Genomic DNA, 20,046 nt, shown 5'->3' on the forward strand with positions numbered 1-20,046 from the left:
AAAGTAATGATCATCAGTAAGAACTTTGAACCTTATACCTTCACATCAGTATTTGAAATTCATTTTATTTAAGCAAATTTTTTACTGACAAACTTACAACAAAATAAATCTAGAGACAGACAGACAAAGACAGAAAGAGAGACAGAGACAGAAAGAGAGAGACAGAGAGACAGACAGACAGAGACAGAAAGAGAGACACAGAGAGACAGACAGAAAGAGAGACACAGAGAGACAGACAGAAAGAGAGACAGAGACAGAAAGAGAGAGACAGAAAGAGACAGAGACAGAAAGAGAGAGACAGAAAGAGACAGAGACAGAAAGAGAGAGACAGAAAGAGAGAGACAGACAGACAGACAGACAGAGACAGAAAGAGAGAGACAGACAGAGACAAATACAGAGAGAGAGAGAGAGACAGACAGACAGAGACAGAGAGACAGACAAAACAAACCTCTAAACCCACATGATTTAAAGTGCGGGCTGCAGTAGCGCGGTGTGGCCGCCGGCGGCAGCAGAGCCACTGTTTACAGGCAGAGAACAGGAGGCTGCACGAGCTGTGGACGCGTGGAAACCGGAGGTCGCAGCAGAAGCTCGTTTAAAGTTGGTGAAACTCGCAGGTGAGACGGTTCGGGTCGTGCGGGTCTCATGGTGACATTCTACCGGATCCCTGCTAACGACTCGCCGGCTTCAGAGCGTCGATCCGGGCGGTAAATCGCCACATTCCGCCCGCGGACTCCTGCACGCTCGCTAGCTAGCTAACAGCTAGCTGCAGGAGCTACTCGGCTAGCTGGCTAGCGAGGTCCAGCCCCAGAGAGAAGTTGTTTACCCCAAGTTGTGGATGTGGTCGCCCCCCGTGCTGCCCACGACTTCTCTCCGGGACCAGAGGGCCAGGACCCCCGCGGCACACTGGATTTAACGCTGCGAGCTGTTGGGAACTAGCAGGATGTCCGCAGAGGTCGAGAGCAGCCAGGTCGACTCCGGTCTGACAGCGGAGAAGAACCAAAACAAGTCCGAGGCGCAGAGGGAGCAGCCGGGGCAGAGGGGCTCCGACAAGCCGCTGCAGGGCGGCTCCGAGGCGGACCGCAGCCCCGCGGACACACACAGGAAATGCAAGGAAAACGACAAGGAGAACGACCAGAGCGGCGACGCGGACGCGGCTGCGGAGGCGGAGAAGAGGAAAGTTGTGGAGGCTCCTCCGCCGAAAGTCAACCCGTGGACCAAGAGGACCACGGGCAGGGTCGGCATCAACACCATCAGCTCCCAGGACAAAGGTGAGGGAGGGGGGAGGGGGCTTTACCACAGACACGTTACAGTGGAGCAGATTGAAACTTGGTACAATGTTCGGACGGTCCGGGTCGCGGCTGCCGGAGCTGAGTACGTTGCTGCCGCAGTATGTGACAGCTTCTCTCCGGGGGGGGATCCTCCCGAACCCACCCGGGCCTGGCCCACCTCAGCCCGGGTTCATTTCAAACACAGCCCCGTGCACACACTCGCCTGTCAGCTCGGTGCGGAGGGGTTGCTGGTGCCATGTTCGCCCCATCCCCCCTCCCCCTGCTCGGATCGCTCCCTGAGCACCACGTGTTGATTGCTGACAACTGCTACTTCTTTAGCCTGAGAGCTCCGAACAAGCTCCCCCCCACCCCCCCCACCTCGGCTCCACACAGCAGCTCATCGGCCTTACATGCAGCACATAGTGGTGGTGTGGGGGGGTTCTCGTGAGGTGCTGTGTTAGTGCAGCAGGGCTCGTGTAGCTGTGTGGAAGCTAGCCAGGCTAACTGCTGCTGCTGTAGAGACACGTTGTGCATATCCAATGGCCTGGCTCCCTGCAGGTCCTCCCACCAGCCCGCTCCCACTGTCACCAGTGAAATATGTGAGCGGAGTGGCCGGACAGGTGGAGGTGCTGCACGAGCTTGTTAAGGAACCATCACACACAATAGATGCACTTTAATTACTGTTATTTTTAAGTTACTTATGACACGTCTACACCTTGACACACTTTAAAATTAGGTCAAACTAGTGGCAAAGCAAATTATGACACTTGAAGGGATCGTTCAGAGAAAAGAGAAACTTCACTCATTATCCTCTCACCACTGGGGAGGGGGGGGGGGGGGGGTGTATGAGTCCACTGAACACTTTGTAAACAGCGTTCCAGCAAAAGCCAAATCAATTGAAGCCTAAAAAACACATTACATCCTCCATATATTTGATATTATATACTATATATACTATTTATATATTGACATGTATTCCGTCACATAACAGAGAACTTTACCAAAGTGATTAGATTATAGTTGAAATTGTGACTAATCCATTAATTTCCTCTGATTAATGACTATAACATGTTTCAACTGGTGCAAAATGGAGAAAAACAACAAATCTTCTCATTTGAAAAACTGCAACTAATAAGTATTTCTTTAGTTTTATTGAATTAAGTGACCTATTGAGTTTTTTGTAATAATTGGTTTATTGGTTACCTTAGTTTCAACTCTACTAAACTCCAGGCTTTAAACCAGTAACTGAAGACCTGTGTTACCAACGCACAGTTAAGGCCATGGTATAACTTTGGGGGGGTTGGAATCCTAATGGTAGGTGCTGTTGCATTGTGGGTAATGTAATAGGATCCGTGGTTTTGGGTTTGTGACTCATGCTTGGGAGTGAGATCCCCGAGGCTCCTGCTTCGTGTTTTCTCTTCTGTTGCAGCTTCAACTTGAAGTTTGACTGAACTCTGGAGTTTGATGTTGACTTTCTGGAGCTCAGACGTCAGACTGATAAACTTTAATTCTGTCTGATTAACACACGTTTATTCATCACCTATCATTTCCCCCGGCCAGTTTAAATGTTGAAACACTTCTCAGATACGTTCAGATGTTGAACCCGTCACACTGTTGTGGTGTTGAACTGAGTTGTGAGTCTGTGTGTGTCAGAGCACATAGCGACCGGAGGAGCTATATTTGAAGCGTTCGACTCTGGCAGGAGAGCAGGCATCGGTTTACAGCCCTACTGTACAGGCCGCTCTGTGGGGGGGGGCGCCTGCAGGCTCACTCGTGCATACACCCAGTTCGTATGGACGCCCCGGCCGTGAGTCGCTTATCAATCCGACCACCAGCCGAGCGATAGTGACTGTCGGGCTGCAGCGAGCCACTCCCAGCACACAGCTGCCTGCTGAGACGCAGCCGCATACCGCTGCTGGCAACACACACACAACACACACAACACCCACAACTCGTTCAGTCGCTCTGTCCCTCGGGGGGGGGGGGGGGGGGGGGAGGAGATTTATTTGTTCTGTATTGGCAGAAATCCCCTGGGCTAGACACACACACACACACACACACTCTGAGCAGAGCAAGAGTACATGACTCAACTTTCTGACTCCAGAGCAACCTGCGCTGAGACTGGAGTGGGAATTTAGATTAGACTGTTCTGGTCATTATGATGATGTCACTGTCACTCATTGGCTCTGTGTCTGCAGATCAACAAAACGCTCTGAAAGTCGTGCGAGCCAGCAAACCCAGGCCGAGGAAGTCCAGCAAGGTAACGAGGATCTTTCTCCTTTTTTTTATTTATTCCTTTTTCCAAATGTGTTTGACTTTAATGTTGTTCAAGCCGGAGTCTCCAGGAGCTGCGGTGACCCACTTGTAAATAAACCACCATGTTGGATTCTTTGAGTTGATCACATGTTCCTATATCACCTCACTGAAGTTCTGCCTGGTGGTGGAACGCAGGATGGGAAACCAACATCTGCTGCTGACGGCTCGTTGTGTTTTCAGAAAGTTTTCACAGGCTTCTCGTCCCTGGCGTCTGTTTTTTTTTTTTTAAATCTACGTCAACCTTGACACAACACCCCAGTTATTTAAAAACTAACTTTTTTCTACGTTTGAAGCAGAAACTTGTTTTTTATTATTGATGGTTTGTTAGATTGTGAAAAAATCGTTTCCCAGAATCTAAATTAACGTCTTCAACTGTCTTAATTCAGAAACCAAAAGATTTTCAGTGTCGAGCTGCAGCAAATAATTATGGATTAATTTTGCTTCTCGCTTCAGAATCACTGATTAGGATGAAAAAGAAAAGTTCACAAAGTAAAGAAAGAAAGAAAAATAACAGTAAAACATATAAACATCAGATTTTTTTATTAAATACAACTTGAGTAAGTTAAGTTTACACTTTCCAAAATATATTTTTTGAAATTGTAGAAAATGTCTGCGACACAACACTGACGGAACAATGTTCCACTGGCCAGCAGGTGGCAGTAATGTGCCACGCAGTGCAGCATTAAAGAAGCTGAAGAACCCAGTTACTTTTAAACATGGACATAAACAAAGCTCGATTTAATATGTAACTAAATAGTTTATGAAGGAAATTCATCTCTGGACCCGTTTGTTCCAACTTAATGTTCAACACACGATTTCTGTCTTTGTTTGTTGTAAGTAAACATTACAGGCAGCTTTATTTACCAGTGAACTGATTGTAAACAAAACACAAATTAACATATGAAGCTAGACTCTGCCTTTTCAATGGAAAGGTCTTTTAAAAACAATCAGGCATAAATAGAACTTATGAAGAAAAATGGTCTGTAAATGATTCCTATAGTTTATGTTGATGTTTTTTGACTTGTGTGAACTAACCTTCTGATTAAGTTACATTAAAGTGGAGGGAAACTTCTCGGTCACTTCACCTGCATCAGTTAAGAGTTTTTTTATAAAGCCAAAATAGCCTTTAAACATCTTTCTTGTTTCCAAAACCACTTGCCTCCCTCTACTAGAGCAGCTGTGATCAGATTATTTCTGGGTTTTATTTTTCCGACCTTCGTCCTTCGAACCTTGATCTCGTATCAGATTTACAAAATTTACATCATCCACGTTGGAGGGAAGTGACTCGACCTGTTTTTCGGTGTTTGCAGTTCCCTCAACATCCGGAGCACTGACCTCCTCTTCCTCCTCCTCCTCTTCCTCCTCCTCTTTCACCTGCTCCACATTCAATGTTGATCCAACCAGTGGAGGTGACGGGTCAACTTGTGAAAACTAAAATATTGATCTGCTGTCACTAATGCACTTGTTCATTTCTCCTCATTTTACAGTCGGGTGACTTCAGCGATATCACAAACTGGCCCACACCCGGGGAGCTGGCCAAAGAGGTGCGTTGTGTGTGTGTGTGTCTTTGATCACGTGTGTAGCTGATGTTAGTTCAGTACAACATTGTGTAAGTTCCCTGCTGCTTTTCTACCAAACACACTGGTTGACCGACATACAGGCTTTTTTGATATGTGCTCACCAGATGGAGTAATAAAAACACTCAGCCATGTTTAAACAGTCCTCTGTGCTTATTTGTCTCTAAAGACAAAAACAAATTGAAGATCCATTAGACTCTTTAGATGAATCCATGTCCAACAGAAACTCCTTGTGTTCAGTAGTTTAACTAAATAGTTTTTATATTGTTCACAAGAAAAAGGCAAAAGTATGATTTAACTAATAAAAAATATTCTTTACAAGACATTTGGGGTGATTTGTCAGATTTTTACTTTCCTGATTCATTAGATTATGTTGTTTGGAATTTATCAAGTTCAATTTTTAAGTTTTAGAAAAGTAAGAAGCTCAAACTTAAAGGCAAAATTAGATTTTTACAAATGACACAGAACAAGCAGATGCAAACAAAAACAAGTCAAATATTAAAGAATATAAAGTTGAATTGTTATAGAATAAAGCACAAATATAACCTGGTGTCTGTCCGACTCCGCAGCAGCAACAAAATGTCCTGAACAACAACGGTAAGAAGCCCAACGTCTCTCGCAAGGAGGAGGAGAAGACGGGCGAGCGACCGGAGAGCAGCCAGGACGGGGGAGAGAGCAAGGAGAACCAGGAGGCGCAGCCCGACCTGCTGGGAGAGCTGCCCAAAGACGGAGAGTCCAAGACGGCCCCGGACGCCAAGAGCGCCGGCCTGAAGAAGAGGGGGGGTGAGGGTGAGCAGTCCTCTCTTTCTCTTCTGGGTTCAGCATGTGTTTAAATAATGAAGATGACGGCAGCAGCTGAAGTCCTGGTTTGATTCAGTCACATGTCGTCGCTGTGTCGTGAAGATAAATCTCCAGAAGAAACAACTCTGGTAGAAAGTGTAAAGTCGGTGATTCTTGTATTGATGCTGAACGTCTTCCACCGCACAGCGACGACTCAGATCTCTGCTGCATTGAGGCAGCATGTCAATAACTGTATGGATCATGATTGGTTGCATGTTCTGCTGTGATCAACTATTTGCTGCACTTCCACTGATTCACTTAATCAAGTCTGAAGTAGAGATGAAGTTTGAATAATGGAAAAAACTACAAAACTCCCTTTAAACGTCTTTTTGCAAATTTGGACGATATCATTAATATCAGTTCATGCTGTATTTCGACAGGTTGGGGAGATGTTTAATATATGAAAAGGTTAAAATCATATGTGTATATACTTGTACTGTGTATAAGCATAGCTAGCAGCTACTTGTTTTAGTTTTGCATAGAGTCAGGAAACGGGAGGAAGCTGCTCATGTGGTTCAGTCACCAGCAAAACCAGTTTACACGTTACAGCTCGTGTCATCTTCACAGAAATTCAACTGTAAACGACAAATTTCAATATACCAAATACATATAATTTGAAAGAAGAAAAATACGTTTTTTATGTAAAAAAATATCCATAAATACACATCTTTTCTACATTTGTTTATCATTTAAAATAAGTTCTCATATTGGCAAACAGACACTTATTCATAAATCTGTCAGGCTCCAATTATCCATCCACAATATTCCTTCACTTTATGTCCAGTTGAGTGTTTGAGTTAAATTAAGATCAGAAGAAGAAGTTTCCTCATCGATGGATCTTTTATGTTCGATATTTTTTATTTCAATTCAATTTTTTCCAATATGAAAATGCGTTTGGGATCAAACCTCTTGTGTCCGGTTGTGTAATCATCGCTAGGTAACAAACGTAAGTGGGTGTCCCTGCCGCTGGAGGACGGCTCCCGGGACGACGGCTGTGGAGACAAGACGCCCGGGGGGGGGCACACGGAGCCCAACAGTGACTCCCCCGACCCCAGCTCGCCCAATCACACGCTCCATAATAACAGGCCGCATGATGGCAGCAGGAGTAAGTGGCCAGCTAACACATGAACAACTAACAGAATGAAAGCATGGTGTAGAAACACAGCTGAGATCAAACTGACTATTCAAACTCCTCTGAGAGAACTTTCCTTTCAGAGTCTGTGGCTTCTACCTGCTCATATCACTCTGGAGGTTTTCTATTAAAACTATAAGAGGCAGCAAAATAAATTGACCTTTTTTTAATCCAATAACCTGTGTTTTTATCGTCATAGTTTGATTTATTTATATTGATTATCATAGCATTTGAAACACCAACTTTAAATCTGAGGTTTAAGGAAGTTTAATCTTTAGGAAGTCAGATATTCACTTGTAAATAAACTAATCTAAATTATTAAGACACTACCTGCTGGAGGGGGTGGTGGTATGTGTTGTACGTGCGGACACTGATCTTGAACTTTCCGGTCCACAGGCTGGAGAAGTGGACCGCGGGACTTCGGTGACGAGGCCGCCAGCGTCCGAAGTGACGGAGGGAGCGTCCGTGGTGGAGTCCGAGGCCGAGGGAAAGGTCGTGGGCGCGGGAGAGGTCGTGGAAGAGGTTTGTTTTTTAATTATTTTACTCTTGATTACATACAAGTCACACAGTCATACTGACGGTGATATCTTGTTCTAATTATCCGCTCAGATGAATTAATCGAAATTATGTAAAAACGTGGTTTCCTCTGTTTCTCCTCTTCTCTCTCAGGTCGTTATGAATTCTCTCAGAACTTCAGAGACTCTCAGTCGTCCGACGGCTCGGCTCAGGGCGACTTCGGCAACAACATGGTTTACTACTACGGCGACGGCAGCAAGGTCCAGATGTACTCGGTGGATGAGAAGCTCCTCAAGGAATACATCAAACGTCAAATGTAAGAAAATGACACCCCTCTCCTTCCTGGTCTTTTAAATCAAGCAGGTTTCAGCAGGTTTAACTAAACAACCGACTGGGCATCATGGGAGCGTGAAGACGCTGAATGCAGATCAGAGGAATTGATTCAGATTCTTTCTTTCTTGCCGCCATCACCTCCTGAAATGTCCAGAACCTAAATTAGACCTTTTAAAACACAGCTAGAGCACGTTACTGAATAAATTCTCATTGCTTTCTATCATTTTGAGTGATTTTCACTGTTAGTTACATTGACTCCAATTCTATAAGTTAATAAATGGATCTTAATCTTCTTAATACCACTTATTAGAATGAGAGTTGAAAGATTTATGTTTTATTTGTACAGCTGTTGTCGAGGGGTGAATGAGTAACTCAATTGTAATTGGCTCTTGGAAGCTGTTGAGTAATGTTTTGCTCCACTTTCTGCTGTGGATTTAATCAAAACAGGTAAAAATATGCTTTTAATCAATAAGTAATAAAAATAATCATAATATATATATGAACCGAAAATTAACCTTCCCCTTATAATGTGACTTTTCATAAACTTGAGTAATTCGTGCCATCCAAGTTTATTGTTTTTTAATCCACTTACATTGTTTAAGTTTCCACTGATATGATGTGTTACAGCTGAAAAAGACCAAACTCTGGAAATTTTAAAATACTATGATTTAAAAAAAAAAAAAAAAAAAATCTCCTCCAAGTGTCACTTTCAAAAAACGAGTATTTCTGGCAGTGAGCAGCTCTGAAGTGAAGCGAGTCACAACACGTTGGCCTCAGTTTTATCAGCACGATGGAAAATTATACCTGCAAAGGTCAAGGTGGGAATATTTTTAACCGGCAGGAGAAGATTGTGTTTGTGCAGCTCCGAGTTGAAGAGCGATAACAGAAGTGCAGCTCTCCCTGTGACCTGCAGGGGGCAGCGTGCACTGCGCGGCTGACTGACAGCTTTGGCCTCATTACTGAAGCAGACTCAGAATAGGGGAGGGTGAGGTGCGTCCTAAATATAGTCTGAGTGCTGCTTGGGGGATGGGGGGGGGGGGGGGGGAGTTATATGCAGGCCTGTGCAAGGAAATGTAGAAAAACTTTTAGGGAGGAGGGAGAGGAGAGAGGTATATATGGGGGGGGGGGGGGGTGCATTCTTGTCTTCTCCTCTCTCGTCTCCTTCATGTTATTCAGGCTGCTCACTCAGCCGGCGTTACTCCACATGGAGCAGCCCCTGCTCATCGCCTGCAGGCCGAGCCTGACCTCCGTGCGGGGGGGCGGGGGGTGTGACTTAAAGTGCTGTGACAAGTGAAGGAGATTTCAGAGATTTCCCCGTCTACAGATTTTGGTTCACAACTCACGAGTCGACGTGTAGAATAGATGGAGAAATCCTTCAGATGATGAATTATGAAAATAGTTTGATTAACTTTCAGTAGATTGACAACGTGGTTGATCTCCAGATGGTTTCAGTTCAAGCACCATTCATATATCCAGTAGTGCTCGTGTTTAACTGTGCTTCCTCCCTCCAGCGAGTACTACTTCAGCCTCCACAACCTGGAGAGAGACTTCTTCCTGAGGAGGAAGATGGACGTGCAGGGCTTCCTCCCCATCTCCCTGATCGCCAGCTTCCACCGCATCCAGGCCCTGACCACCGACGTCAGCCTCATCGTGGAGGTAACGTCACGTCCTCCGTCTCTGACTCTCAAACTCTGCAGTCAGACGTTTCTCTGCTGCGTCGGGGGATTAGTTTAAATTCATCACGGCTTCAGGTCCGAGGGAAATCGAGGACGACATCCACAGTCCTGTGTATTAAGCTTTTAAATCCACATTGAGGAGAATCAGGTGGAGAACATTTGTAGAGATGTTAGAGAAAGTGATAAAAACTCCTGGATCCACATCCTGCTCCCCCCCCCTCCACAGAACTTGATGGAAATGGGTTCAGTTGTTTTTAAATACTTCTGTGGAGGTTACAAACACAATAAAAAACACAATTGCAGGCAGTGAAAGAGCTGCCACACAATTCATGGACACGAGTTTAACGTCCTCTCACGCTTCCTGCCCCCCAGGCCCTGAAGAACAGCACGGAGGTCGAGATCGTGGACGGAAAACTTCGCTGTAAAGTTGAGCCGGAGCGCTGGCCCATCCTCGCCCCCCCCATCGGGGACTCGCCCCGGACCGACTTCTCTCAGCTCATCAACTGCCCCGAGTTCGTTCCCCGTCAGACGCTCAGCTCCACAAACTCCGGTCAGTGTTCAACTCCCACCTCCACCAACGTGAAGCTTCTTTATTAAGTGTTTGTGTGTTTGTTCCTCTGAGCTGCTTCTGTTCAAACACACGAATGAGCTGCTCCATTCACCTTCATCACAACAAACACACACACTGGTTTGTTTTCACTCACACACACCGTCCGCCCTCATGGTCATAGTTATAAATGACTCTTAGTGTGGAGGATGAATACATTTATTTATTATTCAAGCAGTTTTGACAAGGAGAATCTGTCGCATCATATTTGAAAGCAGAATTGCTAAAAGGGGTTCCAGCTTTAATTTAAGATTTGCTGCTTTTCCCTTAAATCACTGTCAATTAAACATATTTGGGATTTGAACCAACGTTTCCTCTTTGACTCGTCGTTGTTGTTGATCGACCTTAACGATGCACAGTGGAGAATCCAGACGTTAGCACCTTGTGTTCCAAATGAGAACTGACAGTCGGAGGTGTGATGTCTTTATTTTAAGTGTTGCTAAAGGTCGTCTCCAGTGTTTTCACGATGCGTCTGTTCTTTCAGCTTCATCGCCCGAGAAGGAGACTCCTCCCGAGTCTCAGGACTCAGCCGAGACCGACTCCTCGAGCCAGGAGGAGCTCCCCCCCACCGACGCCTCTGAAGACGCCGCCGCCCCCCCCAAGCCGGACCCCGACGCCTGGATCCAGGTGGAGAAACGCCACAAGCAGCCGGCAGCAAAGGCAAAGGTACTGAAAGGGAAAGAGAAGGAGCCGTCACACGCTCAGATGGGTCGTTCGGATAGAATTGTTATTTTTGAAAAACAAGACACTTGAAAAACTATAAAAAGGTTTTGACTGTAGTTGTGATGCAGAGCCATGATTCAGCGTTTATTTCCTGGTTTCCTGTCGATGTAGTGAACCGAGGTGCGAGAACAGGAAATGACCAAGGAGTCTTGGTTTTGCGTCAGGAAGTGAGTCGGTGCTGCAGCAGGAAATCTTAAATTCCTGGATCCTCTTGTCAGCAGGAAACCAAACCACAATAAAATACAACTCCGAGAATATTAGATTTCATAGCAAAACACATTCAGGAGAAAAATTAAACACATTAAAACATCACATGTCTGTTTCCCATCGCTTCCATCATCACTGTGTGTTTCCAGTTGCCTGTTTCCTGTCTTCTCTCCTCCATCACGTCTCCTCCTCCATCTTTCCACCGGCAGCATGTCAGTGATGCTGTGTGTGTTGTAGACTCCTCTCCTCCTTCAGCGCTCCCCCCCGATCTCCTCCCCTCCTCACTCGCCCCCTCGCAGACTTTCCTCCCCCCCTCTCCCCCCCATCTTCTCATTTATGTCTTGTCTCATATTAACTCAACTAAAACAGCCTCAGTCATATTCAGTAATTCACCAATCATCACTTTGCTTCAGTGTTTAACAAACTTCATTTCCAGAGACTCACACTATCCAAAGTACAACAACTGAGCCGTCACTAATATAATAATGTGTTACGTTCATTATATCTGATGTCGGCTGATTTATTTTTGGAGCAGTTCTGTTGAGGCAGTTTTTTTAATTTCTGCAATCTCACATCCGGATTCTTCTCCTGAAGAAACAGGAAAAATAACATAACATGTTTTTGAATGCTTCATTAAATACTTTCAATGTTAATTCAAATTAGATACAAAATATATCATAAATCAACATTCAATTAACTCGATTTCAATAAATACCTTCAGGTGGTCGCTTATTATAAGTATAAACCGGTTTAACAGGTGTTTTAATTGCTCTTCATTAGGTTTTGTGACAGAACCAGGATCTTCACATTGATTTAAGAAGTTTTGGACTTCATCATCATCGTGTGGTTTAATAAACGTCGTCACACCCTGAATTTAAAAAGTGCTTCTGTGTGTTCTCTCTCTCCTCCAGGGCGACAGCCAGACTCCTCCCAGCAGCCAAGCCCCCCCCCCGGCCGAGCCCGTCCAGGAGGAGCTGGACTTCCTGTTCGACGAGGAGATGGAGCAGATGGCGCCGAGGAAAAACCATTTCACCGACTGGTCCGACGAGGACAACTCGGACTACGAGCTGGACGACCAGGACGTCAACAAGATCCTCATCGTCACCCAGACTCCTCCCCACATGCGGAAACACCCCAGCGGCGACCGGACGGGCAACCACGAGTCCCGTGCCAAGCTCACCACCGACCTCGCCAAGGCCATCAACGACGGGCTGTACTACTACGAACAGGACCTGTGGACGGGGGAGGAACAGGTCGAGGTTATCAAGGTAAGAAAAACAAAGATGAAGGTCCGTCGCAAAAAGATGAAGATGAACTCGCACGGAAGAAAAAACACGTCCAGGTCGAGTGGTTCCTTCCATCGTGTGATTGGTTCTGCGACAGATTCCTTCTGATCTAAAATCTTAACTGATCTTTTAAGAGTCTCTCACTCTCACTGTGTCCGTGGTCTGTAAAAACATCCAAAAGGTTTTTACCATCCTCTGCAGACGAGCAGAATCCTGAATTAGTTTGATGGAAACGATGCAACACAAAGGATTTGAAGTTGTTGTTGTTGAACACTTGATGCTCAACTAATTGAAATCCAAATACTCAACTTCATTTTTTCATGAAGGGGAATCTGCAGATGAGCTGCACAAATAAAACCTGGTGAAATATTTATATATATATTTATAAAACCGTCACGCCACATGAGTATTTGAACATTTCTGGAGCTTACACTTGTATTCACTGGGTTTTAATAGTTAAATGTCAAACCGGAGCTGTTAAACCTCACAGAGCGAACAGGGGGACAGAAATAAACTGTTCATCGGCCACGTCGTGATCCTCCAGACGAGGCACGTGTCACACAGCTGCTTCCAGAGCTCAGCGTCCCACACAGGGGGCCAGGGCCCGGGGCCAGGGAGCCTCCTGTGGGGGTCACTGGTCCTGTGAAGAGACAGACGCTCCTCTCTCTGTGAGGTCAAAGGTCAACTTCAGTTCAGAAGCCAGAACAAATACATGTTCAAAATGTAAAAAAAGACTGTGTCCTGCTGTTCGAGGATTTCTGACGTTGAGTCAATGTTTCAAGTCTCAAGAGTAAATATCTTTGAAAAAACAATATTTACTGTGTGTAAAATCTCCACAGATCTTTTTTCAGTGTGTTCAGCTCATTCTGGGCTCAAAGGTCGTCTGTGATGTCGCCACATGTGGGAAACGTCACGCCTGAACACACAAACGCACACGTACACACAGACACACACACACACACACACACACACACACACAACAAGGTCGCCTGTGTTTTCTCTCCTCCTGTTGCTGATGTGTAAAGTTCGAAGTCCGACTCCCAGCTGCTGAGTGTCACACCGGCTGCAGCCGCCGGCACATCATGTATTTTTACCACCATGTCGCACTGTTATCAGTTTAAAAAGGATATTTCAAATATTACATAAGTGTGTTGCAGGAAAACTGATCGTTAATGTTCATTTTATAAATTAAAACCGATTGTAATTTGATCATAAATTGATTTTGTCCAATTAAGTGTTGGATTCAAAAATACTTATTTCACTATATAGCATTACTGCACAAATGCACATTTCCTCACCTTTGAAAAGCTGGAATCTGCAAAAATATTGCTTAAATCATGAATTTATTTATTTTTTCTAAAGTTGGCTTATTATAGGAAATCAAATCAGACCCTTGTGAGTTGTGATCAAACTGATTTCATTTGTGTTTCTGTGTTTCCACAGCAGGAAGTGGGAAGTTTCAAGAAGCTGAGCGTCATCACTAAAGACGAGTTCGACACCCTCGCCCCCAAAGTGCCTGTTGACCCGAACCAGGAAGTGCCACCTCCTCCGATGCCTGGTGGGTTGACAATCCACTCTGGAGCAGAACTTTACATTAGAACTTATCACATCATCACGCAGAAGAAATGTTTAAAATCTGCTAAAGCGTTTGAAATCCAGTGAGTTATTCAAAGATGTGTGATTAAGATCTGTTTTGGTAACGTGTGTTCTCAGTGGACAGCGACACAGAGCTGTCCCACTCTCTGCCCACCACGGTCCCAGAGTCGCCCAGAGCTCACGAGCCCCGGACCCCCAAGACGCCTCGCACCCCCGGCCGCCAGGACCCCAACAAGGCGCCGCGCTTCTTCCCCGTGATGAAGGAGAGCGGCACGGTGGACGGACAGGTGAGCCGGCTGCAGGTCACACGGGGTTCACCTGTTTTTAAATCAAGCTTTAACAATATGAACGTTGGATTATCATGACTGTGTTGTTTCCGTCCAGATGTCGAGGAAGAAGAAGACTCGCCACAGCTCCAACCCGCCACAGGAGGCGCACATCGGCTGGGTGATGGACTCGCGTGAGCACCGGCCGCGCTCCACCTCCATCAGGTCCGACTCGCAATATGAAAATAAAGATGTGTTTTTAGAGAATGAAGGAGAGAAGTTCTTAAAACCCCGACACTCACCCGATTCTTCTTGGTGCTTCCACAGCAGCTCCAACGCGTCTCCATCAGAAGCGGCGCCGCTGCTGGGAAACTACAGCTGCACCCCCCAGTCTCTGCCCAAGTTCTGGCATCCATCCCACGAGATGCTGAGGGACAACGGCTTCACCCAGCAGGGCTACCACAAGTACCGCCGACGGTGCCTTAACGGTACAGAACCAGAACCCCCCCCCCACTCAGTCACGTTTTGTTTGATGGTCACATGGTGTGCTGAAGATGTCTGATGTTTTTCCCCAGAGAGGAAGCGGTCGGGGGTCGGTCAGTCCCAGGAGATGAACACCCTGTTCAGGTTCTGGTCCTTTTTCCTGAGGGACAACTTCAACAGGAAGATGTACGAGGAGTTCAAACAGTATTCAGTGGAAGACGCCAAAGACAACTACAGGTGAGGTGGGGGGGAGTGAGTCGCTGATTAGAAACTGAGCTTCCCTGCAGACATGTTTCTGATGATGAATAAAGACTCCGATAGTTAAACTGAGCAAACGTCTTTAAAGCTCTGAAGCTTTTAGTTTTCTGTTCCCTTGTGAACACGATATCTCAACATCAACTTGAGGGAAACTCTTCAAATTTTGTACAAATATTCACTTTGACACAAAGATGACCTGATTAGATTCTGGAAGTCAAAGGTCGAGGTGACTTTACAAAAAAATGTTTTGCCTCATGAAGAAGCAGTTGAATATATAGACGGATTAAGTTTGAGAGAATCCTTTTAGAATTGGCCCAAATGTTCACATGAGCTGTTTTCAGACATGAGCTGAGCCCTGAGATCCTCCACAGACACAAAAATACAACAACAACAAAAGTAGAACAACCTAACCCGTACATGTAGAACCAGCTCTGTAGAACTGTGTGTTGTGTAAACATGTCTAGGTGGAGAATCTCCTGCTGCTTTGTTCATGTGTCAAAGAGACAAACTCTGGAGAAAGTCCAGACTCGATTCTGGGAACATTCTCCAGAGTTCACCTGTAGAAACATCCCATAATCTCCCTGATATGAAGAGGAACCCGTCCCCTGTGTGTGTGTGTGTGTGTTGTGTTAGTGTGTGCAGTCAGCACAGGGTTAACAGCAGCCGGCCTCCACAGCGTTCGCCACGAGCACATCGTACATCTGCCAAACCCACATTCTTCTCTGGAAGTTGACTTTAGTTGATTTAGGAGCAACTGTAGTTTCAGGGTGTGTGAGCGGGACACGGTGACACCCCCCCCCCCCCGTCAGCTGATGGTGCAGCCCGCTCACATGGACGGACGTGTCCCAGAGGACTCGTCCGTCCGGTTCCCCCGGCGGCTTCATTAGACTCATTAATAACCGAGGACACAAAGCAGCTCCTGTCTGGAGACACGAGTGAGAACACATGATCTCCCTGTGCAGACACCACACATCTGAGTGTGTAAACATTCCCGTGTCCAGGAGCCAGATGTTTGTGTGTCGCTGTTTATTTGTCAGTGAGGTCAGAACGCATGTAAACATTTGTTTGTGTCCCCCCCCCCCCCCACAGGTATGGACTGGAGTGTCTGTTCAGATACTACAGCTACGGTTTAGAGAAGAGATTCAGGTTAGATCTGTTCAAGGACTTTCAAGAGGAGACGCTCAGAGACTTTGAGAAAGGTAAAGAAGTCACAGAGTCACACGTCACCCCCCCCCCCCCCCCACATCTCATCTTTCACTTTGCAAACAATTCAACACTTTTTACAGATCAAAACAACAGAAAAAAAAAAAGATTAACATATAATTTAGTCACATGTTTTATGAAAGAACAATCATCACATTGTTATTATATATATTTTGACCTTTTTATATAAAAAGGTATCATAAATATTTGGGTATGGAAGAAACGCACAGATTCACTGATCAAGCCGAAAATAAAATATTACATTTCAACTGATTTTAATAGTAATAATATTTTAGTAACCTTTATTAGTGTTTATGAGCAGATTCAAAACAGTGAAATAATGTTTATAAGCAGATTAAATTGTAGTCTTAATCAGATATAAGGAAATGATTATTATGCAATAGCTAATAAATGTATTTTATCACAACTGATGAATGATTGTTTTCTTCAATTTTACAACTAAGCAGTAAAAACTTAAATGATTGACAAATGATGATAGATGACTAGACTTTGTAGAATTTAACTTTAATAAATGTTTAAAAAGTAATTTGATCCTTTTACAGCTACATTACAAACAGCTTGATAATAGTTTTATATTGTTTATGAAAAGCACAATTCAAATTGAGTGTTAATTCCTCTTGACACCTGCTTTACCCGACTAAAGCTCCTCTAGGCTGAATGTGCAGTTGAGTAAAAACACGATTCCTCAACCCGTAGAACACTGAGCGAGTCAGTGAAGCAGAACCGACGATTCTCTGTCCTGACATCAGACTCTTATTTCCAGTTAAGTTCCTTTGATGTTCGGTCAGAAAGGTTTTTGAAACTGCCTCAGACTGGAGATCTGGGTTCTGTGCAGACTCAGACTAAACCAGAACCAACTGTCTCCACCTCTTACTGGTGCACGAGCCTCTTATCTCATCAGACCAGTTTATGGATCAGTGGTGAAAAGTTAAATTACTGCTTAATCTGCTTATCTTCCTGAGTTTATGTGGCCTGAACTCCCTCTGCATATGTAAATGCTTTACTGTTCACACATTTAGATAAAATCATAAACAACATTCACAACCAAAATGTAGAATGAGAGAGAACGTTCTGGTTTATCGAGTCAGATGGAAACACTGAGGTGTAGATGATGTTCCTCTCCGAGTTCTGGTGAAACCTCCAAGTCCTGGTGTTGAACCCGTCTCTCTCTCTCCAGGTCAGCTCTACGGTCTGGAGAAGTTCTGGGCCTTCCTGAAATATTCAAAGATGAAGAACCAGCCCATTGACCCGAAGCTGCAGGAGCACCTCTCCCAGTTCAAGAACCTGGAGGACTTCAGGGTGGATGTGAGTGACAACATTAAAGTCTCTAATGCTGCTAGAGACTTTAATCTTTAATCTTGAAGACTTTAATCTTGATGATGTTTTCCTGCACGTGGCATCTATTGGAGAGGGATCCCTCACATGTGGCTCTCTCTGAGGTTTCTATGTATTTTTACCTGTTATAAGGTTTTTAGTAGTTTTTCCTGACTCTTGTTGAGGGTTAAGGACAGAGGATGTCACACCCTGTTAAAGCCCTATGAGAAGAAAATGTAATTTGTGAATATGGGCTATACAAATAAAATTTGATTGATTGATGACAGCCAGTTAATACCTGAAGCTTTTGGCTTTATATCTTTGTCTCTGGCCTGATTAATACAATTAAAAGAAAGATCTTTAAATAATAGTTAAGAGATTTAGAATAAGACCCAGAGATTTGAGCTCTGGTGGTTTTTATTTCTGCTTCATAGAAATTTAAGTGAACGTTAGGTTTTTCATTCAGGACGCCTCAGGTCTCTGATAAACCTCCGTGTTTCTCATGTTCATCCTGACCTTTGACCTGTGTCTGCAGCCCCCGATGGGAGAGGAGGGAGGCAGGAGGAGACGCCACTCGTCCTCGGCCGGGGACGAAGGGAGGCGTCGGAGACATCCTTCCAACACTACCTCAAAGCCCACACAGGCCTCCAAATCCTCCGGTGCTGCTGCTCCACCTGCTGCTGCCACAACCACCACCACCACCACCACCGCTGCTGCTGCTGCTGCTGCACCGAACGCACCCAAAGACAACGCCCAGAAACCCGCCGCAGGAGCGAGCGCCCCGGCGAAGAAGACGGAGTCCGGCGCCGGGAAGAAGCCGAGCGCTGCGCCAAATAAGTGAAGCTCCCTCCCTGGAGGCGCGGGTCTGGATAGAGGAGAAGAGGAAGCGGCTCTGAGCTGCGCAGTTTGCTCTTGTCAGCGGGCAAACCGTTAGGGTATGAAGAGAGACTGAGCGTGGTTGACTTCATTTGATTGTTTTTATCAGTGCATTTCATTTTAAAGCAAGCAAGCATAGGCAGTGAGCTTGAATCTGTGCAGCTCCTTTTTATGTTTACAGAAAGAAAAAAAAAAAATGCATTCCCCTGCATTTTGCCTTTTGTTCTCTCAGATGCCAAAACTCTTCAACAAGTGTGTCGATCTGCACGACCTGTCGACCGCTGTGGTCTGTGACGAGGTGTTGAACTGTGATTCTAGTTTGCCAAGATAGGAGACGCAGCCGATTGTCTTGTGTGCCTTAAATCTGACTCACCAGGACGACTGCAGGACGATTGGTGACCACAACTAAACAAGTCCAAATTCAGCTTTTTTTAAAAAAGTCTTCCCAGCTGATTTATTTTTGGGGTTTTAATGTTTTTCAAAGTGACACCACTCACATTTTTCTATTTTTTTTTTTTGTCATGAGGCTTAAATATCTTCATCGTCTTCATCGTGACAATCAAAGTCGACCTCTGCTGTCACACAGTTTCTGGGCAGCCCCCCCCCCCCCCCTCCCCCTCGAGGCTGCTGCTCTGGGACAGATGTGCCCTGATGCTTTTCAGTCTGACTGACTGACATCACAGCTGAAACCATCACATCGGATTTTAATTAATTTAATTAAAAACCTGGACAAAAATGTTAAATTCATCTGGGAAGCTTTACTTACTTTAAGTCCCATTTTACACCCAGAGGTAGAATAATTTATTGTTTTTTGTTTTTAATTTTTAACTTTACTTGATTGATGAAATAGTCTTAGATAATCGATGCAGTTTTAAATGGCTTTTGCTGTTGAATATGATATAAAAAAAAAGTATTTCTGCTGGAACTATGGGTGTGAGCTAGCTTCATAAAAAAAACTACAGTATATTTTAGCTTGAAGTTTACTTCATATTTTGTTTGAGGCTTAGTGCTATAGAGCACTTTAATCATTAACTTTCCTTTACTTCATCCGTGGACTTAAAGAGAGGATTTAGAGTTGAATTTAAAGAAAAAAAATGTAAATACTATAAAAAATAATTTGCTATTCAGTTATCCTTTTTGATTTTAAGACGTGATTTGTTTTATCGGTAATGTGGTTTTTTTGTTTTGAGTGTGTTTTAGGACAAAGCAATGCATGTCGATGAATTGTAAAATGCAAAAAAATATATAAAATAACACTTGATTGTACGAGCTGGTGTTTGTGTCATGTGATCTGTTCTGATCGTTTATCAAACTGCAGATTGAGTCTGAGGCAAAGTGTCGTCCAACCTGATCGACCGGCGATGACTGAGTGGGAAAGAGCAACTCGGGTGAAGAGTGAGCAGGAAAACAAGGAACTGAAGATATTAAACAGGATATGAAATTATATTTTGATCATAAGACGATCAAATGACCTTTTACTAAGAAGGAAATTACATCAGAAAAGCTGATTTTGAGCCAAAATAGATTTATTGTCGCATCATCTCGTTT

The 20,046-nt window shown here is 44.6% G+C and overlaps 1 protein-coding gene across 2 annotated transcripts; it reads left to right on the plus strand.

Moving 5' to 3' along the window:
* Positions 1 to 507: 507 nt before the first annotated feature.
* larp1b (La ribonucleoprotein 1B) lies at positions 508 to 19,764 on the plus strand. 2 transcript variants are annotated; one of them, XM_053434582.1, is made up of 19 exons: positions 508 to 1,268; positions 3,467 to 3,528; positions 5,072 to 5,128; positions 5,734 to 5,950; positions 6,939 to 7,106; positions 7,530 to 7,655; positions 7,803 to 7,965; positions 9,494 to 9,638; positions 10,031 to 10,208; positions 10,750 to 10,931; positions 12,107 to 12,463; positions 13,925 to 14,039; positions 14,195 to 14,364; positions 14,462 to 14,568; positions 14,671 to 14,831; positions 14,919 to 15,063; positions 16,174 to 16,283; positions 17,486 to 17,613; positions 18,158 to 19,764. In XM_053434582.1, the coding sequence occupies exons 1-19, from the start codon at positions 941 to 943 to the stop codon at positions 18,461 to 18,463; spliced, it is 3,225 nt and encodes a 1,074-aa protein (XP_053290557.1). In that variant the 5' UTR covers positions 508 to 940; the 3' UTR covers positions 18,464 to 19,764. The 2 variants fall into 2 exon arrangements, with proteins under 2 accessions (XP_053290557.1, XP_053290556.1); XM_053434581.1 differs by having other exon boundaries at positions 509 to 1,268; positions 5,731 to 5,950.
* The last annotated feature ends 282 nt before the right edge of the window (positions 19,765 to 20,046 follow it).

Source organism: Pleuronectes platessa, chromosome 11 (assembly GCF_947347685.1).
Source record: "Pleuronectes platessa chromosome 11, fPlePla1.1, whole genome shotgun sequence".
Lineage (NCBI taxonomy): Eukaryota > Metazoa > Chordata > Actinopteri > Pleuronectiformes > Pleuronectidae > Pleuronectes > Pleuronectes platessa.